This window comes from Rhinolophus hipposideros (assembly GCF_964194185.1).
Source record: "Rhinolophus hipposideros genome assembly, chromosome: 5".
Lineage (NCBI taxonomy): Eukaryota > Metazoa > Chordata > Mammalia > Chiroptera > Rhinolophidae > Rhinolophus > Rhinolophus hipposideros.
The window spans coordinates 71,125,651-71,149,584 of NC_138051.1; the positions used below are offsets into that span (position 1 = coordinate 71,125,651).

At 35.0% G+C, this 23,934-nt stretch overlaps 2 protein-coding genes across 3 annotated transcripts in view; both read left to right on the forward strand.

The window, feature by feature from the left end:
• The window catches only part of ZBTB1 (zinc finger and BTB domain containing 1), a 24,592-nt gene extending 2,571 nt beyond the window's left edge, over nt 1–22,021 (forward strand). The window contains exons 2-3 of one of the 2 annotated variants that reach the window (XM_081049323.1): nt 10,800–12,715; nt 19,710–22,021. In XM_081049323.1, coding sequence (XP_080905449.1) covers nt 10,818–12,715; nt 19,710–19,746 — 1,935 coding nt within the window. In that variant the 5' untranslated portion in view covers nt 10,800–10,817 and the 3' untranslated portion in view covers nt 19,747–22,021. Of the gene's footprint in view, nt 1–10,799; nt 17,265–19,709 lie in introns of those variants that run through there. The other variant, XM_081049322.1, reaches the window with a different exon arrangement.
• Nucleotides 1–23,934, forward strand: part of HSPA2 (heat shock protein family A (Hsp70) member 2) — a 35,125-nt gene that overhangs the window by 2,018 nt on the left and 9,173 nt on the right. The window lies entirely within an intron of this gene.

Consider the following 23,934-nt stretch of genomic DNA (forward strand, 5'->3'; position numbering starts at 1 on the left):
TTTGGAATAAAAATGCAGAAAATTTTCCATAGATTTTTATTTTTAAGCTACAATCTGTTGTCTTCCAAAAAAAATTGAGGTGTATTTGCAAAACATCTGCTTGAGAGGTTACTTTGGTCTCTACATGGTGTTTTGTCCTGATAGTTTCTTCTGGTGCTAATATCTCTTACAGTAAAATACTCAAATTACTTTGTTATTTATTCTTACATGAACCAAATTAAAAGTGAGTCATGTCTTTTTTTCTCAAAATGGAAATAACTTTATAAGATCCATCCATGCTCTTTGTAAAAATTCAACCTATACTGAAGTACATAAAATACTATAAAAATGAAAGTCATTCTGACTCCCACTCCCCAGAGATAATAACTGTTCACAGTAAATTCCTTGTTTAAAATGAGAGAAGGCAACATTTGATCATAACTGCTGCTGTGTCTGCCTCACCCTGCCTAGGAATGGCCTGTCAGATAATTCAGGGACTCCTGTTCTCTGTGCACTACTCAGGTTGGTGAAAATTGGCCAGGTAGAGTAAAAGGAAATATTTTGCATTGGGCTGGTTTGAAATTCTATGATAAAGTAACACATGAAAGTTTAAATGTAATAGGGCTGCTATTTTAGGTCTTCCCTTATGAAGTACTTAACTGTGCCTTGGTGTGCTAGTCCTAGTTTTCACACTTTTAATGTTAATGTTGATGTCCAGTTTCTCATGGATTGATTTACACAGGCCAAACTCATTAAAACAAAACAAAACCCTCACATTTGTAGAGAGTTTCATAACGTATAGTTGGGAAGGAGAGGGTACACTTACCATGAAGACCACTGCCAAGATATCTCTGTGCTGATGTGGGATAAGGGTTTCCTCTGGATCAATATCCAGAGGTAGCATGCCACACATTGAGGAAAGAAGGGGATGAATGACTATGGTTTTTCAGATGTAGCACGGAAGGAGATGGTACATATTTAAGATAGATTTCTGAGTAATATTATGGCTTGTGTAGTAACTACAAGAGATCTTAGTGAAAGTGCAGAATCACTTATTAGCCTGGTATGAGCTGTGAAGTAGTTGATGATGTTCTGAAAACAGCCCCAAAATAATACCTAGAAGTGTAATCACAACATTGTTTATTTGAGGATGTTGGGACATGCATGTTTTTTTACACTACTCTGCTTTGAGTTTAAAGTCATTTTCAAAATAAAATTGGAACATTAAAGACAGTTAAATCAACCGTATTTTCTGTTTGTTTGTGTGAGATAACACATAATCCTTTTGAGATGAAGAGCTCCATTTCCATTTGAAATCTTTAGTATTAGGGGAGGGCTTGCTCTTATGGGGAGTGGGAGTCAGCAGATGGAAGAGATGGGGAAGGAGCCGGCCATTCTGCCTGCAGTTTGAGGCAATATGAGAATGGGGTGACTGGGAGGCTTAGAATGTTGCAAAGGGACACTTCACTTAATCATCATTGTCAGAAAGAGTGTTGTCTGGTGTATATAAACTGAAACTTAGGGCTCTGAATCAAGAGTTTGAGTCCCATCTTCTACTTACAAGATGAGCACTTAAGTATCAACCACTGAACCTGTATCCTCATTCACAAAATAAGGATAAAAATACTTACCTCAGGATTGTGAGAATCAGTTGTATAATGCATAAGAAATTGCTTTGTAAATTTTTGGCCACTATATAAAAGTTGCCATGATTGAAATAATGCAAAAAATTCATGAGCAAAATAAAACTTAACCGACTTCAACATTTATTCATTCAGAAACTGATCAGATATCAACCAAATATCAGGCAACTGTTAGAGGCTCACGGGACATAGTGATGACCAAGGCAGTGCTCTGACTTCAAGCAGCTTACAGCAAAGCAGGGGGGCAAAGCACTTACAATCCCTGCTGGGAGTGTGGTGATAGATACGGTGTCCCAGTTTGGATGATATATTATTTGTCACCCTATAGTTGTAGGTCCGGGCTCTTTCGGAAGCACAGAAGAGGGTCAACTGCCTAGCCCTGGGATCAGAAAAAAATTCCGGAAGAAAGTGAGCTGGACCTTGAAAAGGGTCTAAGGAAGTGGAATAGCATGTATGAAGGCATGAAGCCTTATGCTGTGTTAGGTGCTTTGGGATGAGGGATAATCTTAAATCTTAAATAGATTTAAGGCTTAGAAATGGAGTTAAGCTTCTTAGGATGAACATGCTTTTTGTGACACTTGGTTTCATTTCATTGACTTTTAATTAGATAAAAGTATGAAGTCAGGATTTTAGTTAGAATTAAACAAAAAAAAATCAGAGCCACAAAATTGGAAGCAATACAATTAAGAAATGTGTAGATCTGCTGAAAGAAAGGAACAGGGTAGTCCCTCCTATCATAGAGAGCTGCCTCACCAGTTGTTCATTTAGCCACATTTACTGAATACAGATTAAGCTGCAGAGAAAGGAACAAGCCAAAGTCCTTGCCTCCAGGTTCCTCATGAGCTAGAGGGCAGACCCACGTGTAGGAAATTATGGTAGCCAATTCTTACTTAGCACTTACTCCATGACAGTAATTAATTAAGTCTTAATGCTTGGAAGGATTACAGTCCCCATTCTCAGATGAGAGGATTGAGGCACAAATTGGTTAAGCAACCTACCGAGGGTCACAGCTAACAAGTGGCAGAGCCAGAATTTGAACCTAGGCAGTATAGTCAGTTTGTGCTTGAACACCTACTTTATGTTGCTGCTCTGATAATTAAAACACAGTGTAGTAAGTGCAAAATGAGATAATACACAGTGATATCAACACCCAAAATAGTGGAAGAGGGAGGTGTTGCAGAAGGCTTTTGGGGGGAGGTGATAAACTGCTTATTAAATGATACATGGGAGGTTCAGATACAAGAACCAATCAGCATGACTGAAAATGGAGGTAAAATACATGAAGAAATGAGGGATTGTGGGGGAGGGAGGTACAAGCAGTTTTATGCTGCTTGAACCTGAAGCTTGAAGCAGGAAGTAGCCAAACAAGAGTAGATGGGTGGGCAGGAGGCCTTTGGTGCCTTGCTGCGGAGTTTGTACTTTAGCCTGCGGACATGTGAAGGGAACAGCAGAGTTTAAGCAGGAGAAAATATGGTCTGATTTTTGTTCTTTATGAGTCGTCTAAGGGTGAAGGTTGGATTTGAGGGACTAGTTAAGGAGCCTCTTGTACCAACTCATGAGTGATGATAGAGGCCTCAGGAATGCAGGGAAAGTAGGGATGGAATAGAGGGGCAGATTTGAGAAATATTTAGTGAAAATATTGGAAAGATTTAATTATGAGGGAGGAGACCCAGGTGACTCCCAAGTAGCCTGGATGATTGGTGCATGGCGGTGCCAACTGAGACAGTACAGGTGGAGGAGCAGTTTTAGGTGGGTCCCAGACAAAGTCACAGAGTGAATACTTCTGGATAGATAGAAGTTCCACAAAATGAACTCTTAAGAATATGAATGCCACGTGCTTTTTAAAAAGGGACTTTCTGATGAAGCTGCTTTTTGCTGAGAAGCCTACTGTTCACACGGTGCCCTCTGGTGGTCAGAAGACGTCATGTTGCTTCTAGGATGAACAGATCAAAACATAGACTGGTTGGATTAAATAATTTTCCTCCTCCTAGAGGGAGAGGAGTGTCCCAGAAGCCACTGTGTTCCTGTTGCTTTCTGTGTGGATAAATTCATTTCCTAGACCCATAATGCAGCTGAATTACAGAAACACCTCACTTATTCAGAAGTTTATTTGGTTGGCAAACTCAGTTATCCAGGTACCCTTGCTGAAGCAAAAGACTTAGGCTATTTATTGCTTATCAACAATTCAAATAGTTGAAACAAGTGCAGGAATTAAAATTTTATCTTACTCCTAGAATACTTCCCTAGGTCCTCACAGAAAATGATTTATGTAGATTGTTTCGATGAGTTTTTGTCTTCCTAACCCATAACAGATTGAAATGGTGGGCAGCAGGAGCTTAGCACACCTTTTAGAAGTGACAGCTGTTGGCTTGACAAGCAAGGAGACAGAAAGATACCGACCAACAAATCACAATCTTCAAAAGCATAACAGTCTCAGGCCTTTTGGTGGGTGCAAACAACCTTTGGAAATTTGAACAGCTCTCCCATTTCAGCAAAACATAATTGACGCAGAGGAGAAAGCAGCCAGCCAGGTGTGCTGTACTTAGGGGCTGCCGTTAGAGTAGTAGGAAGAGCCCCTGACCAAGGTCCCATCCTGTCAGCCTCTAAAACTAGGTAAGACCTTGAGCCTATCACTTAACCTCTTAGGGCGTCAGTTTGTTTTCTCATCTATAAGGCAGCGGGTTGAATTTGATCACTTTGTAAAATTGTATGAAATATGTTCACATTGATGACATTGATATTTAAGAAAAATTGTATTGTGCTTGGATTGAAAAGACTAAGAAATGTTTGTCATCTCTAATTTGTACAAGAATCCTATGAGAAATATGATTATCCGTATGTTATAGATGAGAAAAGCAGCAGGTTTACAGAGGTAAAGAAGTTTAGTGGTATTCAGAGCTATTGGTGTCTGCTTCCTGGGCTCTTATTTAGTACTTTCATTTAACAAGCATGCATTCAGTGCCAACCAGGGAACACAAAGGTCATCAAGCCTTGTCCCTGCCCTTGAGAATTCATTTAGGCACTGCTGTACAATACCTCTGTTAGTGCTAATAATGTAAGTAATACTGTTAGGATTAATAGACAGCTACATTAGGACTTTTAAAGATTTTAGAGTGTGAGCATAGAACTGAGCCCCCATTTGTAGCATTGTCTCTATGGGACTATACGTTTCAAGTTCCAAGTAATTAACTTAAGAATTAAGTTTTAGAATGTAACTTAATTATAATTTCAGAACTTCCTGTACTGAGTATCGAGCAGTCTAATAACCAGAATGCCTGCTCTAAAACGTGAATAAAATTTTCTAAACTTAATCATGTCTGTCATTTTAAGTGACTTGAAGTAAAACCTTTTATCTTCAGGAGCCTGTATACAACTGGTTCTTCCTGGAAATTTCAAGGAGAAATCCTAAAGAATTTAATTAAGTTTAAATTTAGAAATTTGACTGTATACCCTGGAAAATTATATTCTAGGAAAGAATTTTGCTGAGGTGACCTTATTTTTATAGGTGGCAAAATCATTAAGGCCATGATGTCAAGCTGAAGAGTCATATTGCTTGTGTTCTAATCTCACCAAGTCGTCTGTAGCCTTAGGAAGGTTATATAACATCGTGTGCCTCTGTTTTCTAATTTAAGACGCAAAATGCGTCTTAAAATGCCTGCTTTGTAGGGTTTGTTATGAGTATTAGACAATAAAATGGTATACATATTTATATGCATATATATGTGTGTATGTATATAATACGTATGATACACACACATTTACTTAGATTAGAACCTGGTATGTCTATGGTAAGGCAAGTAAAACAAGTCTACCTTGCCTCCGATTACACTTCCAAGGTTTTGTTTATGCTGCTGTGTACCTCTCCCCAATTACTTACACAGACACCTGTGCGGACTACCGAAATGCCTTTCCCTTTGCTTTCTATTTTTCTCTATCCTTCTCATTCACCAGGGCTTCACTCAAATCCTACATCCTTCCTAAAGCCTACTGTTCTAGGATAATTCATGCTTTTTCTAAACTCTTGCTGAACATTATCCAATATCATTTAGTACATAATTATTCTCAAATTGTTTCTTGGTGTAAAATTTAATCCCTCATATGTAATTAGCTCTATTATATACCATCCTTCTTTGCCTTCCACCTCAATGCAGTGTTAGCAATATTGTGGATGTTCAATACGTTCTGATAGTCTGATTTATAAACATGAAAGAATCCTTTCATTACATTTCAGTCTTTCTTAAAAAGCTAGTCTATAGCCCTCAAATTAAATCCATGTACATACATTCAATCAGATAAGATATAGAAATAGTCATAAGGAAATAAATGTATATGTTGAAATTTTCTTTGGGACCCAGAGGTGATTGTTAGTAGTTCAGAGATTAGGCTACGGAATTGAGAGTCTGATGCTAGGCTCTGCTGCAGACTCACTGAGGCTGTGCAAATCGTCCCCAGGGGCCTCCGTGGTAATGCACGTCTGTGACATAAATTAGAGGGTGATTATTTGCCTTACAGAAGGGGTCAACTCCAAACTGTCTTTTTGTTACTTCTTCATTCACTTTATATAGTTATTTATAGACTCTTAAATTATCATTTGACTAAGGCTAAAGCAAAAGAAACTTCCAGCAAAATTGTGTTTTCCAATTTGAGAGATTGAGCAATGAAGGAAAAGTATTTTTTAAAGCTTACTATAACAGTGAGAAATTGACTGACATAGCTTACACGGTGTAATTTAGAGAATATGTCTATTGGATGAGACTAGATGCGCACATATGGATGAAACCACATTACAGATAGAATTCAGACCAGGTAGTCACACTCATACAAAACCACCTGGCCAGTAAACCCTGTATTAGGGACACATGCACAGTCCTTGGTGAGTATTCCTGAGAAGGGCACACTGCATACTCGTAAGACCAGAGAACACGTGGTAACCACTGCACAGGGATTAGTACCCATTGGCGTGGTCAAGAGTCCTCGTACCTACTTGACCACAGTTAACTGTACCTGCGATACAGTAACAGTCATAGATCTTTGCTTTTCTGTGAGATGAGAATGTTGGACTAGGTTAGATCTCTCTATAAAAGCCTATGGATATCCACATTGCTTAATATCCTTGGTGGCTGTTGTTGAATTTAAGATGAGCTGGCCAACTTTTTCAAACTAAAATGTTAAAAATCCAGTGTCAACTGTTTGCATCACCTAACTCCTGTCCCTCCTGGGGCTGCACGTATACTGGGTGCTTAGCTGTAATAAACTTGTTCCACCAGTGATGCAGCTCATAACAAACAAGCAGCCACCAATTTCAGTTATAAAAACAAGAACTGAAATATCAGCGGTCCTTTTATTTAAAACTGTTTACAAGCTTTACTGTAACCGTTTACTAAGTTTTTTTGGTAGCATTATTAAGAATATCAAAAACTTGAAAAGAGCGCACTTCTTTTGGAATTTAAGTGAGATTTGTTGTTTAATTAAGAAAAGTAAATGAAATATACAGATTTTAATGGCAAAAATTATTCTCAAGAGACAAGCTAAAAGTCTTACAGGAATTTAGATCCCTCCCCATGGGCTCCTTCCTTCCCGCCTCCCCCCTTTTCTTGGTGTTGTTAAGGCTTCTTAAAGCTTTTCTGAAAGGTATAACAAGAACAGTTACTCGTACTAATGTATGAATGATTGCTCTTAAAAGTCACTCTATCTAAAATTAGTTTTACTCAGAACTTGGACATTTGCATACTGACATTGATGAAACTACCGATCTGGGTCAGCCTGGAAGCCATAGCTTTCGCATTAATTTTAGGCACAGTACTTGTTCAGCTTGGAGCTCTCTGAGGGGCAGATGGAAACAGAGACATGTGGAGGCAGTGGGATTCATACCCGGCTAGTCTGACTCAGAGCCCTTGTTCTTCCCACCACAGCACTGTGCCTTTTTCCACAGAGTAGGCACTTTACTGAGTACATGTTGAATGAAGTCACTAATCTAGGAAAACGTCCAAATTCTCCATGATATATCCTTGAAATTACAGAATACCTGTCCTGTTGCTGATTCTCAGTACTTCATACAGTGCCTGGCACACCAAAATACTCAATAAATATTTGTTGAATTAATAAGTATACATTAAAATGCTGTTGATGTTCTTATTTGTTTTAGTGTTTTTATGTTAACACAGAATGTATGTATTTTCATTAATTTACTTGAATTGTGACAATAGCTACCAATGTGCTTGTCATATTGGTCTTTGTAGTTGCATTAATTTTGGTTGCTGACCATAAAACTGCTTTTCATTTTAATTAGAAGGCTCCTTGGAACCTTTAAGCTCTTCACGTCATTATTTCAAGCATGAGATAAGTAAAATTAGAAAGTTTTTACAGGTTTACTGCTGGCTTTCATACTGTTGGAATCCTACCTAGAAAGAAACTTGAAGGTTATCTAGTTAAACATGCCTCCTGATACTTATACGTAAGCATCACCACTACACAGGTGCCACTGTTACTTCCATTACTTATCACGTGCCAAGTACTGTACCTCATTTGTTATCGGGAAACTTGGAGTCAGTGAGAATGAAGAAGTTACCCAAGGTGGCAAAGCTGAATTGGAACTCAGATCTGCCTGATCCAAAGCCTGTGCTCTTTTCCCTGGACAGACTGTCCTCAACAACACTCTGTCCCTGCATCCACACAGGCATTCACTAGACTCTGAATGAGTTTGTTCCATTTTAAACAACTCTTTCTCTACTAGAAAAAAAAATTTTTGAGATTATCCCTCTGTCTCTTTCTCTTTGATTTATTATTTATTAAAGGTCTCTCTGAAGCCTACAAAATGCTTATAGACCTAGAAATCTCATCCTACATAAAATAGGCTTGGGGATCAACATTTTTGTGTGTGTATGTATGTATGTATGTGGGGGGGGTTGGGTTGGATTTTCATTTTTTTTGACCTTCAAATAAGGTTTTGTTGTCATTTGGATTTGTTTTATATAATAGTTACATAATTTTGTGTCCTGTGTTTATTTACTTGACTTTCTATCCTAAAAACTCTTCTCATTTTCTTCTACAGTCTTCGTTTATAAATATAGTTTTTAAAGACCACGTGACAGTGAATTTTAGGGTCTGGATTTACCTTGGTTTACTTACAACTCCCTTTACCAGGCATTTCCATTTGTAAATAACACGTTGATGAATATCTTTGTACATATATTGCGTTTTATACATAGGAACATACCGAACGTGATTTCTCACAGTTTTGGCACAGAGAGATCTGAGTTACAGAAGGTTGGAATATTGCACCTATTTGAAATACTTGATCTAGCTTATGGAAAAGGCACAGTGGTAGCAATTTTTAAGAAGCCACTTTCATTTTCAACAGTACTATTTCACAGGCATCCCTGGCTCTGGAACTCTGTCTTTAGGCAGGAAAAAGGAGGCAGGATGGGTCTTTTGGTAGTAGGGAAAAGGGGTATGCGATCCACATGTGATCTGTGATGAACAGATAGAAAGCAGGTGGAAGTAAACTTAGATACTCTCTTAATTACTACTTCGGGATCAAAGGGTTTAGGGACTGAAGAGTGAACAATTTATTTCTCTGAACAGCTTGTTAAATGTTCTTTTTATGTTCAGTCAAATTGCGTAGGAACTTGTTTTTCAGTAGAAAATAGATGCTGAAGTTTTATGCATGCAGATTAAAAATTGAGGCTAAAATTGGATCTTATTTTAGATTTGTGTTAGATAGGACTTCTAGTACTTTTAATATTTTCCTCTCCTTTTTTCTTTATCCAAAGTCAACTCCCTACATTAAAAATACTTATAGTGTCTACCATATGTTGTTAAATGAAGAAAACTAATTGCAAAAAGGAATATATGGTACAATACCATTAGATTTAAAAATCAAAAAACAACAAAAGCAAAATTATGTGCCTGGCACACAGTAGGTGCTCAGTATCTGTTGATTATGTATGTATCCATAGAAACTGATCTGAAAATATACAATCCAATGTGTGGAGAGGTTACCTCTGGGAAGAGGTATGCAGCCTAATGTTTTGCAATGAGCATGTGTTACTTTTGTATACTTTTTTTTTGTATACTTTTTTAAACAATAAAAAAATGAAGAAAAATTTACAGTCTATGGATAGATACCTCCTTCCCAAATAGATCCCACTGCTTCTTTGTACCCTAAAGTGCATGCCAAGCAATAAAAGACAGATATCCTGAATTGTTGCTTCTCCAATAATAAAAAAAAAGAGAGAGAAAAGCATTGGTCAAACCTATTTGCTTAGTGCTATTTGCATGTAATCTAATAAGATTTTTTTAAATAGAATTTTTCTAAGGAAATTTTCAAACATACAAAAATAGAATTATATCTGTCTCCCAGCTTTAGTAGTTAACACATAGCCAATGTTATATCACCCAACCCACTGTATTATTTTCAAGCATATCTTACATATATCATTTCATCCATAAATATGTCAGTATGTATATATAAAAATAAGGACTTTTATTTAACAAAACCAAAATACCTTCATCACTTTTAAAAATTAGCAATAATTCCTTTATATCAATCATCTAAGAAGTTTTTTAATACTTTGCAATTTAGTTACTACATTTCAATTTAAGTTGCTTTTTTATTTATTTTCATTGTTTGTATCCTTCAAGTAATTTTTAATTTTTATTGGGGAATATTGGGGGACAGTGTGTTTTTCCAGGACCAATCAGCTCCAAGTCAAGTTGTTGTCTTCAATCTAGTTGTGGAGGGCGTAGCTCACTGGCCCATGTGGGAATCGAACCGGCGACCTGGGTCTTACGAGCCCCGCACTAACCAACTGAGCCAACCAGCCATCCTCGAGTACTTTTAAACGAGTGTCTTCTTTCCTTTCAAATTTTGTGTACATTTTCCCCCCTAGAGTTGTAATGAAACCCAAGTGATGGGTGTTGGTTGTGATACCTTTGCTTCCATTTCTTAAAACGAAAATGAGAAGCTTGAATAAATGACTGAGTATCTTCATCTCCAAATTTAAAAAATTATTCAGGTATATATTATTGAATTTTGCTACATTAGAATGGAAAGCTATTCATACATTGATTGTAATAGCAGAGTCACACAAGTCACGAATCATGATCAAAATTATTCTTTTCTTTCAGGTACTCTTCTGATATCTTTTCTGACTTCAATATTTTTGTTTTACATAGGTCTCTAATTAATAGAAGATGGCAAAGCCCAGCCACAGCAGCTACGTCCTTCAGCAGCTAAACAACCAAAGGGAATGGGGTTTTCTCTGTGACTGTTGTATTGCAATTGATGACATTTACTTTCAAGCACACAAAGCAGTTCTAGCTGCTTGTAGCTCTTATTTTAGAATGTTTTTCATGAACCATCAGCATAGTACTGCACAACTGAATCTCAGCAACATGAAAATCAGTGCCGAGTGTTTTGATCTCATTTTGCAGTTTATGTATTTGGGGAAAATTATGACAGCTCCCTCCAGTTTTGAGCAGTTTAAAGTGGCAATGAACTACCTGCAGCTGTACAATGTTCCCGACTGCTTAGAAGATATACAGGATGCAGATTGTTCTAGTTCAAAATGTTCCTCTTCTGCTTCTAGCAAACACAACAGCAAAATGATATTCGGAGTAAGAATGTATGAAGACACTGTGGCTAGAAATGGCAGTGAAGCCAATAGGTGGTGTGCAGAGCCAAGTTCAACAGTAAATACACCACATAATAGAGAGCCTGATGAAGAGTCCTTACAATTAGGTAATTTTCCTGAACCACTATTTGATGTATGTAAAAAAAGTTCTGTGTCCAAATTATCTACTCCAAAAGAACGTGTGTCACGCCGCTTTGGACGGAGTTTTACCTGTGACAGTTGTGGATTTGGCTTTAGCTGTGAGAAATTACTAGATGAGCATGTGCTAACCTGTACTAACAGACATTCATACCAAAACACGAGAGCCTACCACAGAATAGTAGATGTTAGAGATGGAAAAGAAAGTAATATCAAAGCTGAATTTGGTGAAAAGGATTCTTCTAAAACATTTTCTGCACAGACAGACAAATACAGAGGAGACCCAAGCCAGGCTGCTGACGATTCAACTTCAACCACTGGAAGCAGAAAGAGTAGCACAGTGGAGTCTGAACTAGCTAGCGAAGAGAAAAGCAGAGCTGCTGAGAGAAAGAGAATCATCATCAAGATGGAGCCAGAAGATATCCCTACAGATGAACTGAAAGACTTTAACATTATTAAAGTTACTGATAAAGATTGTAATGAATCCACTGACAACGATGAATTAGAAGATGAACCTGAAGAGCCATTTTATAGATATTATGTTGAGGAAGATGTCAGTATTAAAAAAAGTGGTAGGAAAACTCTAAAACCTCGGATGTCAATAAATGCTGATGAAAGAGGTGGTTTAGAAAATATGAGGCCCCCCAACAATGGCAGTCCAGTGCAAGAGGACACTGAAAATGCGTCTTGTGAGCTGTGTGGACTCACAATAACCGAGGAGGACCTGTCATCACATTACTTAGCCAAACACATTGAAAATATCTGTGCATGTGGTAAATGTGGACAAATACTTGTTAAGGGTAGACAACTTCAGGATCATGCTCAAAGATGTGGAGAACCCCAAGATCTGACAATGAATGGGTTAGGAAATACTGAAGAGAAAATGGACATGGAAGAGAATCCGGATGAGCAGTCTGAAATCAGAGATATGTTTGTTGAGATGCTGGATGATTTTAGGGACAATCATTTCCAGATAAATAGTATCCAAAAAAAGCAGTTATTTAAACACTCTGCCTGTCCTTTTCGGTGTCCTAATTGTGGCCAACGTTTTGAAACTGAAAATCTAGTGGTTGAACATATGTCGAGCTGCCTAGACCAAGATATGTTTAAGAGTGCCATCCTGGAAGAAAATGAAAGAGATCACAGGCGAAAGCATTTTTGTAATCTGTGTGGGAAAGGATTTTATCAGCGGTGTCACCTACGAGAACACTATACTGTTCATACTAAGGAAAAACAGTTTGTTTGTCAGACGTGTGGAAAGCAGTTTTTAAGAGAACGTCAATTGCGACTACACAATGACATGCACAAAGGCATGGCCAGGTATGTCTGTTCCATTTGTGATCAAGGAAACTTCCGAAAACATGACCATGTACGGCATATGATTTCTCATTTATCTGCTGGTGAGACTATATGCCAGGTCTGCTTTCAGATATTCCCAAATAATGAACAGTTGGAACAGCACATGGATGTTCACCTGTATACGTGTGGAATATGTGGAGCAAAATTTAATTTGAGGAAAGATATGAGATCACATTATAATGCCAAGCATTTGAAAAGAACATAAGTGATTTTCTACTGTGCTAATGTTTAGTTGATAGTAGACAAAACACCAAAGCAAAGGATATGAGCTATTTAGAAATTGATTTTCTAAGATGAATTGTTGGAAAAAAGTTTCAAGACCCTTTTACCTTAAATATTTTTGTTTAGAATCTTAAGTATCTACGGTTTAGGTGTTAAATGTTTTATCATTTTTTGTTTTTTTAATAGAATTCTTTGTTTTTAGTTTGTTTTAGATATGGTTAAAGTTACTTTTAAATGTAGACTATAAGTGGTTGTTTCCCTTCAATGACTATTAAACTTTAGATTTTTTAACAATAAGGTGATGACTTCACTATTTCTATGTGTTTTTTTTTTTAAGGTTATCCTGTGAAATTTTAAATCCAACATCATTCGCCAGTCCTGTTTAAATTTTTAAAAAACGATTTTTTTGAGTACTTAGTACTTGAAACGATCCCTTTAACTTTTAGCTTTTATTTTTGTAAGTTGAACGGTGATTTAGCCACTGTTTATTCCCCCTTCTTACCAATGAAATTCATATTCTTATTAGGCAGGTTAGGTGCACTGAATCTAACCTTGAAAGTTGACATGGGCTTAAACTTGGCCTAAAAAGATTGGTGGAACTAAAGAAATTCCTATAAATTAATATTTTCCTATAATTGATAAAATGTTATCATTTAATAATCACATTTAAAACTTATATTAAGTATAAAACCCAATGACTTTACCTCACCTGAGAAATTAGCGGGGACAAGTCATTTTGTTTTGTGATATTAAATTTAACTATGATAGTTAATTAAAAAGACGTATCTTGTATTCCTTTAAAATAATTTAAAATATTCTGATTCTAAAGTGTGTTAATCAATTATTTTTGTTTATAAATAGACTTTAATAGTTCTCTAAGAATATGACAACTAAAGAAAAATGATTTTTCTTTCATCTTTAAAATTACATACTTTTGGAACTTTGAGATTTGAGAAAGCTGCCATGTATATTGATAAAGCTAATAAAATAAAGAAATCAATTACAAATCTGGTTGTTCTATAAAAGTAGAGTGTGCAAAAAAAATGTCTTGTGTTTTATACTATCTAAGATTTGGAGAAAATGTGTTGTGGTAAATTGCAGTTTATCACCATGCTTTATTATTATTTTTTCTGTAAAGGACTACAAAATTTGAGGACTATAAAATAATCACAGAGCATATAAATGAAAATAGTTTATCACTTTTTAGTTAAAGTAGTATTGTTAATTGTTTCTGAAACAGGGTCTACACGAATTACATGTGAATTAAAACACTTGCAAAACTGACCCACTAATAAACACAACTATTGAATAGAATGCCTTTTAATGTGAATTACTTGCATTGTAATACCCTTCTCATAATGAAAGGGATGTTAAATAACTCCTATATTTAAAAGGATAATTTTGTGATTATGAACAGTAAAACAGCATTGCTTTTTTACATCAGATTTTTGAGATACACAAGTCATATTTTTGTATACAACTTGCATAAAAGAACAAGTTGCCAAGAGAATTGAGAGATCTATTGAGTAGCACAGATTTTCTTGAAAGTATTAGAGTACAGTGTGAGCTCAGAGATTTGTGGGAAGATATTGAAGTGTTAAGAATAGAAATGGTATAGGAGCCATGCAGTATTAAAATAATGGGAAGTAGAGATGGGGGAAATACACAAAAAGATAAACAAGAAATCAGGAATTTTTTTTAAAAGCCACATAATAGGAAAAGTGATTCATCTTAGTCTTAGATACACTAGTTCAAGCAAATAATTAAATCTGAAATGCAACTTAAAATGAAATATGGTATATGCATTACTGGCAGGACCTTAAGAAAAGTTCTCTAACCCAGAGACCATCAGAATAGTATATAGAGAGAAGATAAACAAAATTTCCAAACTATATCTATAGTATCTTAATAAACAACATTTTCTTTGGGACCACTGTTTTACTTGACCCTCATCAAAATTTCTTGCATTGGCTTTCCCACCATTAGAGAGCAGGGTTCTTTTTACAATAAATATTTCCAGTACTACTTACTAATCCATGTCCTCTATTCCATTAGGAAAAGGGTGTTTAACTTAGTGTTTTGACATGTATTAACAGCCAACAATTAGCAAGCAAATATGAAAACATTAAACATAATCTCTAATTTTACATAACAGATGTTCAGTTTCACAAAGCCACACCTCACCGATGTTGTTTTCTCCCAGTTTCATGTTACACAGGACACACCTTGTGTTCTGGAACCATCCACAGGGCAACACAGCCTTCTTTATAATGTACAGTTTTCCTTGTTAAGTCAGAGTTCATGTAAAGACTACTTGCCTTTTAAAACTAGGAGGAATGAAAATACTCAACACTTCTCTCCAACCTAGTTTCCTCTCATTTTTTCCCTTTCCTGGGGTGGAACTACAGAGCTAACTCCTTACTATTATTGCTTCTTGCCCTCCAGCTGTAAAGACAATGAATCAAGGCTGTGGAAGCTGCATGCTCCCCCTGCCTTTATAATTTGAGTGATTGGTCTTCAAATCTGAAAATGAGAGGAAAATCTAGATAATGTGGGATCTTGTTTTCTCTTTCTGTGACAAACACTATCTTGCTTAAAAGGCCTTTTGTTCTCTAGCAAGAAATTCTGGAGGAATGGAGTCAGCGCCTAACAAAGCTTGCCACCAATTACAGTGCAACGCAGTTGTTTATAATTCTTTAGTAAACAGGACTAAGAATGTCAGAGATTAATAAAGCACAACCAAGTGGCAGTGGATTAGGACTCAGAAATTTGTCTTAATCTCTCCCATATTTTAAAAGTGAAATATTCAGAGAAATAACTCCAGTAGTACATGAATAATGTTTAATGTCTGAAGTTTGAGTACAGGCAAAAATTAGAATAAGGATTCCAGGCACTAGTTATAAAATAAAATGACAGTTTGCTAAGGCAGAGCACCAATTAAAAGGAAAAATTATAGACTAATGTAAAAAATAATATTTAATGTAGTTGAGGAAAAAAGATGAACAAGATATAAAAGTTGAGCAAAAAAGAAACATTTGAAATTTTCTAGGTGAGATGAATAGAGATTGAAGTAATTAGACATGTTAAAATAATTTGATGATTACAATAATTCCATTAGAGCTATAGAATGCCTAATGACACAATTGTTATGAACATGCCAAGGATATGCCTAAATACTTGAGATAATACACTGACTTATTCTAAAAAGTGGGAAGAGAGGCTGGTGGTGGTTGGCAACTTTCTCCCTGGCTAAAACAATACTTGTTTATATCACTGGTTAAGGAATTTCTGTATTGAATAGATCTCTGGAAAATCCCTCAAAGAACCAATTTAACAGTTAAACAAAAACCTGTCATTACTGTTAACAAAAAGCTAAGTCAGTACCAACTTAAAAAAACCCTGAATGTGTATGCGCACACGTAGTTGAGAATAAAGAAATTGGTACTTTTTTCTTAATTTAAAATGGGTTTTATGAATTAAGAAAATGTGTTTGCCATTCATCTACTTTGATCATTTCCTCATCTTTCCTCACCACCGTCACCTCCTGTGTAACAGATGCTTCTCAGTGATAACTGTTAGTGCTCTGCAGAGCATTAGCACTGCTAGGGATTCTAAGATGCTGGTAAAGCTCTGTGGGAACATATCCTTGTGGAATGTCTCCCATCTCCTTAATACCTGAGGTTCAGTAACCTGGGGTGACAGGATGAATGCCAGGGAGCTGAAGCAAGCAGAGTTATCTTTGGTGTTAAGAACTTGACGCTGCAGGCCAAATTTGGAAACCCCATGATCTGTCCACCCTAGGGCTCTTCCCTCAGTAATGCCAGCATCCATTTAGTTAGCACTTTCTACTCTGCTAACTGCTTTACGCATGTAATTTTAATTAATCCTCACAGCCTTATGAGGTAAGAATCATTCTCATTTTCCAGATGGGACTGAGGTTCAGAGAGGCTGAATATTATTTCCTGAGGCCACACAGAAACTAAACACTAGAGCTGGAATTTGAACCTAGACCTATCTGATTTCTACATTCCTGTACTTAAACACTAAGTTACATATTCCACCCACCAGAAGTATAATGCAAAGAAGGGCCTTTTCAGCCTAGGAACACGTGATAAAGCTACTATGATGAGGCTGCTCCTTGTTCATCACCCGTCATCTGCTGTGCCTGGTAAGGTAGCTGGTAATAGTGGATACCTAATGAACATGTTGAATAATGTGAAAATGTATCAGTCAAAAACAAAACTTTTTGAATGGGTCATTTAGAATGATATTTTAGAAATAAAGACTAATTACTAATATGTTTTCATTTTCCGTTATTTAAACTAAAAACAGTGGTATTGTCAGCCATTTTGGGGGCCCATGGTAGGTGCTCAATTAAAAATCTGAATTTAACTTCCATATTTCCACCTCGGAACTTTTTCCCCTTGGTTTTCCCTATTCCCAACCTTTGTTTTAATCTCTCCCACCAATCACCATTTCCTTTTTTACTGGTTATCACACTGAAGAGTTAAGAAACTCAAATCATTTGAAATGTTTCCAAGAAAAATTAGGACCCAGAATAACCAGTTTCCTCTTTTTGCCTTAACAGATGATGTGTACAAGAAATTCTTCATTTCTTTGGCTAAAAAAACAAAACAAAACCCTAATCACCATATTGTGATTGATTTTATTAAAGTTAATAGAGCAATCAAAAAGTTTGCCTAAAAACAAAAGTTGGTTTTTCTAGTAATCTATAATTCAATTTACCAATAATACCTACTTTCTAGTGTATTTCTAGTGTAACTTAAAAAGTCTTACTCATAAAAGAAATGATAATTTTAGGAAATAAGAAAGGAAGATAATTTTGGGAACTAATACCCTATATATATCAACCCTAACCTAGCAGCAAACTTGAAACAAGTGAACAGTTATTTAATGGTTTAAGTGAAACAGTCTCCCAATCAAATCTTATTTTAACATTATGCATCTATTTCCTGATTTCTACAGCCTGTACAATAAGTTTTGCTACTATTCTGTTTAATCTACTACTTTAATGATCTATCTGCCAAATGTTATTTTTAAGTTAGACTAGAAGAATAAGATGAAGATTTCATGGGTAATGGCTACATAATCATTTAGGTGGCTCTCTTTCATGGCCTGTCAAACACAAGAATGTATTGTTCAGTAACATGGGCAGAGTCTCATATAAAACCAGATGAAATTTAGCTAGTTATAAATTTATATGCTCTTAAGAGGCAAAAATGCAAGGATTTAAAATGTTTGTATCTATTGGTAAATATCAATATTAACTAAATGACAATAGTAGCTTATGCTAATTTTGAACCAGTTCAATACCACACACATATTTATATACACATGCTTAGTTGACTTTAGCAATAAGAAGTTTAAGTCCTATTTGAGTTGTTCCTTTATTCAGAGAACCAAATTATTGAGGTCCATTAGTGACAGAATTGTTCATCCTTTATGTCAAAATCCATCATAGATCACTAGGGGGCTGGAAGCCATTATAATTTCTCATTATCTTACTCATTTTCTGACAAAAAAGATGGTGTGAAGATTATAATTCAGTACTTGGCTCTGAATTGAATGTATCAATGTACTAATCACCATTGTAATAAGAAATCAGAAAACTCTAGGATCAAAGGATGACAAGAAATATAAAGGGCATGATTTCAATTCAGAGTGAGGACTATTAATAATTGTATGAGAAAATTTTGGTAACTCTTTATCCTTACCTATTTGAGAAAGGAATAGTTAGGTAGGCAGCCTATGAAGCTCCCAGTTAAACTTTATTTAAAAAGTTACTATGTTGTTTTTATTCTACTTTAAAGCAATTGCTTATACCAATCAGAAACAGCAGAATCATTTTTAGGTGAGAGAAATAATTCTAAGCATAGATTATGAAAGTCCTCTTTCAAATGCTTATATGTTCTCTGATGTGAGGAAATGTATTTTAAGAGACAATTTCTTTTTAAGGCAAAGCGTCGCTGCAAAAAATATAATTCTACCCAGAATTAAGGTAAATCATTGCTGCAAAAAATATAATTCTACCCAGAATTAAGGTAAATCATTGCTGCAAAAAATATAATTCTACCCAGAATCACTGGGACAGGTTAGGAGAGTTATGAACTTAGGAATTTGAAGGAAAACTCTTCCTACTCTTCCTCCTCCCCCTTCCTCCCTCCCCTCCCCCTCTCCCTCCTCCATTTTCATTCGCAGAGTGTATACAACTCTTAATATTTGAAGAAAACAATGTTAACTTTATGGCCTAAAGCACTCAGTAAAAACATGAACTTGTAAATTTGTTAGATCCATGTTTCAACCAGATTTATCATTAGTAAGTTTAAAGTACATTGTAAAAAAATTTTTTTTTTCTTAACTGCTTCCTTTCTCCCTACTTTGGTCTACCAGGCTGATCTATCTTTATGTTACATATTTATGTGTCCTACCCATTCTAGCTTAGATCAAGCAAGGAAAAAAATTGCCCTTATAGTTGAAGAATTATATTAGGAATAAGAACATCTTATATTTGAAGGGTACAATGAGTTACATTGGGGAAGAAATTAAGTAAATTTAAGTTCTAGGAACTAAGGTTTTGTTTCCATTCTTTGTTCTATTAACAGTGTGGTGGCCTGATGCCAAAAGCCATGAAATTCTGACCTAAGAATTATGTTGTGTCTTGTAGAACTTATAATATTATTTTTCTTGAGTTTTGTCTTTTTCTGTGTGGCAGTGGTGAAATAGGGCCTTCTAAACCTCTGGAGAAGTGAGATCTGAATTTGGAGAGGACAAGGGGAAGAATCAATCTTCAACAGATAATCTTTAAATCCAGACCCAGGAATATCAGATCTGAAGTGACATCATCTTTTCTGTCTTCCTGACAAACCTCATCAACCCCAAAAGTTCCAGTTGCAAGGATCCAAGAAAACTCAGTAAAGATCACTTTGAAATCACTTTGTTGTGACAAAATTGATTCATGGTAACTCTTACAGTATTTGTGGAAAATCTGCTACAGAAAAGTAACTAGAATATTCATACGACATCAGTGGTTAAAGTACACTAAAAAGAAACTTTATATGCTAATTATCTTCAAGGGTTCCTTCTAAAATAAAAGGGTTTGCTAGGCTCCTATAAATATATTATAGAGATAATCACATATCTGTGTAAACACATATAATTATAAACTTAAAATAATCTGAATTAGAATGTACATATTATGAAATGTATTTAGACAATTTTTTAAATTACACCCAAAAATTTGTGGAGTGTAAATTAAAAATGTGGGTACAGAGAAAAAACAATTAAGACCAATATTTTAACAAGAAAAGATAATCTAGTTATTACCAGTAATGTAACATTTGCCCTTTTTTTAAAAAATTAAAGTTTACTGAAGTGACAATTGTTATAAAAGTTACATAAGTTTCAGGTGTACAATTCTGTGATACATCATCTATATATCACATTGTGTGTTCACCACCCAGAGTCAGTTCTCTTTCTATCACCATATATTTGATCCCCCTTACCCTCATCTACCACCACCCTCCCCACTTACCCTCTGGTAACCACTAAACTATCGTCTGTGTCTATGAGTTTTTGTTTCTTCATTTGTTTGTCTTGTTCTTTTGTTGTTTTCAGTTTTATATACCATGTATCAGTGAAATATGGTTCTCGACTTTTTCTGTCTGACTTATTTCACTTAGCATAACAATCTCAAGATCCATCCATATTGTCACAAATGGTCCTATTTCATCTTTTCTTATGGCAGAGTAGTATTCCATTGTGTGTATATACCACAACTTCTTTATCCAGTCACATTTGCCCTTTTTCACTATATATGTTACAAACTTTATGAATGTTAATGAAGCTCCCCTTTAAGTCTGTTAACTTGAAGAAAAACAGAAGTGTTATTATTTCAATAGTGGTCAATTTTCACAAATCACAGACAACCAAAAAGAATGTATCTTAAGACACATTACATTATAGCAATATAACCTAATAAAGCAGAATGAGTTTCTGTTAAACATTTATTCTCAGTATTAATGTATAATACCATGTTTCTCAGTTTTCAAATTTCAAGATAAAATTCAACTATGTGTTAAATGAAACAATGGTTAACATGTTTTAAAAAACCTTTCGTGGGGAAATGAAATGTTTGGTGAAATTTTAACCTGGCTACAAATACTTTGTGATACACACACACACACACACATACAACGCACTTCTTAACCATTTGAATCTTACAGCCATATTATTTCTTTATTATGTGTATACTTGCAGTTTTATTTTTGGTTAACTGTACCCAATTCATTATTATTAATATTTTCATTTCTTGTGCAATATCAAGATGTTATATGTTTTCAGAAATATTTATGTTTTTATGCCTATTTCTTCAAATGAGTTCACAAACAGATCTAACGTAGAGTATACATAATTGTATATGCAGAAATTAAATAATTTAAAATCTCTAGCTATAAAGTTGGATGATAAGTTGAATATTCACTCTACTAATTAGATTAACAAAAATCAGAGAAAGTTAATTACAATGGAACAGTGGGTTCAGGGGCAAGAACAGAGAAGAAAAATCCCTGAAGACTTCAAATTCACATGAATTCAACTGCGTTAAGAAAATAAGTTTAGAAAAGTGTTAGTTCCTAAAAATAAAAAAAACAACAACAAAATAGAGTTAATCTCCTTTGGGAACATGAGGAAGCATACAGAACTGCAAACTTGTAACAAATAGGAAACAAAAGATAAAAGAACATTTTCAATAATTAAAGGTGCTAGATCAATATAGTAGAGACTCAGCAGAAAATTTTTAATTGGTAGAATTAGATTCACAAAAGAAATATGGCTTCAATTTTGACTGTACTAAAATACAGATGTAATGAATTACGATAATAAGTGAAATAAATGCATTCTATAATGTGATTATATTCTGTATATTAGCATAAAATGGAGTTACTGGGTTACATAGAGAATTTTTGTTACATTTTTTTAATCCATTGAGTTTACCCAATAAAATTTCCTCCTCTATGTTCAGAAGTTAAACTGTCTGTATATTACTTTTATTTATCTGGTATTTTTTCAACCTGGCTCTTTAAAATAATTATTTGCCCAAAAAGTTATGAATTCCTTCCATTCTCTAATACCAAAATAATAAAGCATCTAATATAGCTAACTGATGTTCCCGAGCAGCTTCAGAAGTGCACAAAGAGAATTAACTAAAATTATTATTATTGCCAAATCCTGTTTTCTTTCAATATAGAATGTTTGGAAATGTAATATTTCATGGCAAACACAGACAGGAGCAAATTAATTAGGTTTCTTTATAATACAAAAAGAATTTAAACATCCACTGATTTAGCTCTTCAGAGGGTTAATTCATTTCTCAAAATAACAATTTACTCATAGAAATAAGTTCCTAACCTGTATAATTCATTTTATTTGTTTTCAGTTTAAGAGTTTAATAATTCTTTTCTCAAGTATTCAGCAATGAGTATTCTCCTTCATTCCAGGTCAGTCCTGGAAGATGATTGCCATCATTTCACTTAATTTAACTTCACTTAAGTGTCAACAATGATGGCATATTGAGTCTGATTGTCCATGTATAAGACAACAGCCTCACTTCTTTTCAATCATTTCAGAGTGCCCACAAGCATCTGTCCTTAGCACTGCTAACCTGAAGAAGGCACAGATTGTCTCTTCCAGTCTCACAGCCTTCAATGCCAAGGTAGTGTCCTATGCCAGGCTATTGTGTATCTACAATCTAACTGTAACTTTTACAGACGGTTTTCCAAGACTCAGAGAACAAATGGTGAACATTTTCCTATAGTAACAAGTGATTGGAGAAATATTTTGAGACAGAGTACATCCAGAGAGTTATGAAATGGCAATATTTACAGAGATCTTAAATATAATAACCAGTTTGACTCCAGTTTGCTCATCCTCAAATTATAGGCTGCAACTTACTCCACCTTCTCTCCAGGCCAGCATTACCTCCTCAAACAATCCACAAACTTTATGGAGGTTGTACCTGGGTATGGATTGAGAGAGTTCCAGAAAATCCATAAATTTTTTTTCCTAGGAATTCTGAAAAAGTTTATTCTTGCTCACTCTTAGGCAGGCCTCAGTATCCGTGACATAGTTTTAGACCTTACTTTATTCATCTTTGTATCTCTAGTACAAATATTTCAGATGAGCATTTGTTTCAAATTTTGATCTCTGCAGTATATTATTTAGTACCGAAATATAAGAGGTGAGTAGAGAACCTTCCTCTTATACAGGAAAGAAATGAAGTTATTCCAGTTTTTTGGTTATAGAATGTACCTCGGGTCACTTTTAATAAACACTGAGCTAGTGAATCACTACTGTGTTCCAGGTACTCTTCTGGGTGTTGGGGATTCATTAGAGAAGGTTTGACATATATTAAAGCTCCTGTTTTTTCCAGACTAGGTGTAACCTCAGTCTTTGGATTTTAAAAATATTTTGAAACATCGAGTATTTATAATCTGTCAAACAGATTTCACATGTTGAAAATCAGTATTAATTTCTATATATGTAGTCAGATTAGCGAACTCTGTTTCAATAGAATGTAAATAGTCAAGTTTTAAAAAGCAATTGTAAAAATGTGAGGAAATTTAGAAAAATTACCAATAATCTTACCGTCTAGAGATAACCAATTCTGATGCATTTTTCATATACATAAGATTATTCTACATATATATAGGAGAAGATACAAAAGTTTTGTAATTATTTTGCCACTTGATTATATCAAGAACATTTTTCTGTGTCATTAAAATTCTGTAAACAATTTTTATGGCTAACAATAATTCATCATATGGATGTACTATAACTGATGTAATCATTTACTTATTGTCAGTTATTTAAGCCATTTCTTTTTTAATGTTGTTATAAATAATACTACCTGCATGTTCTATTATTTCCTTAGGATGAACCCC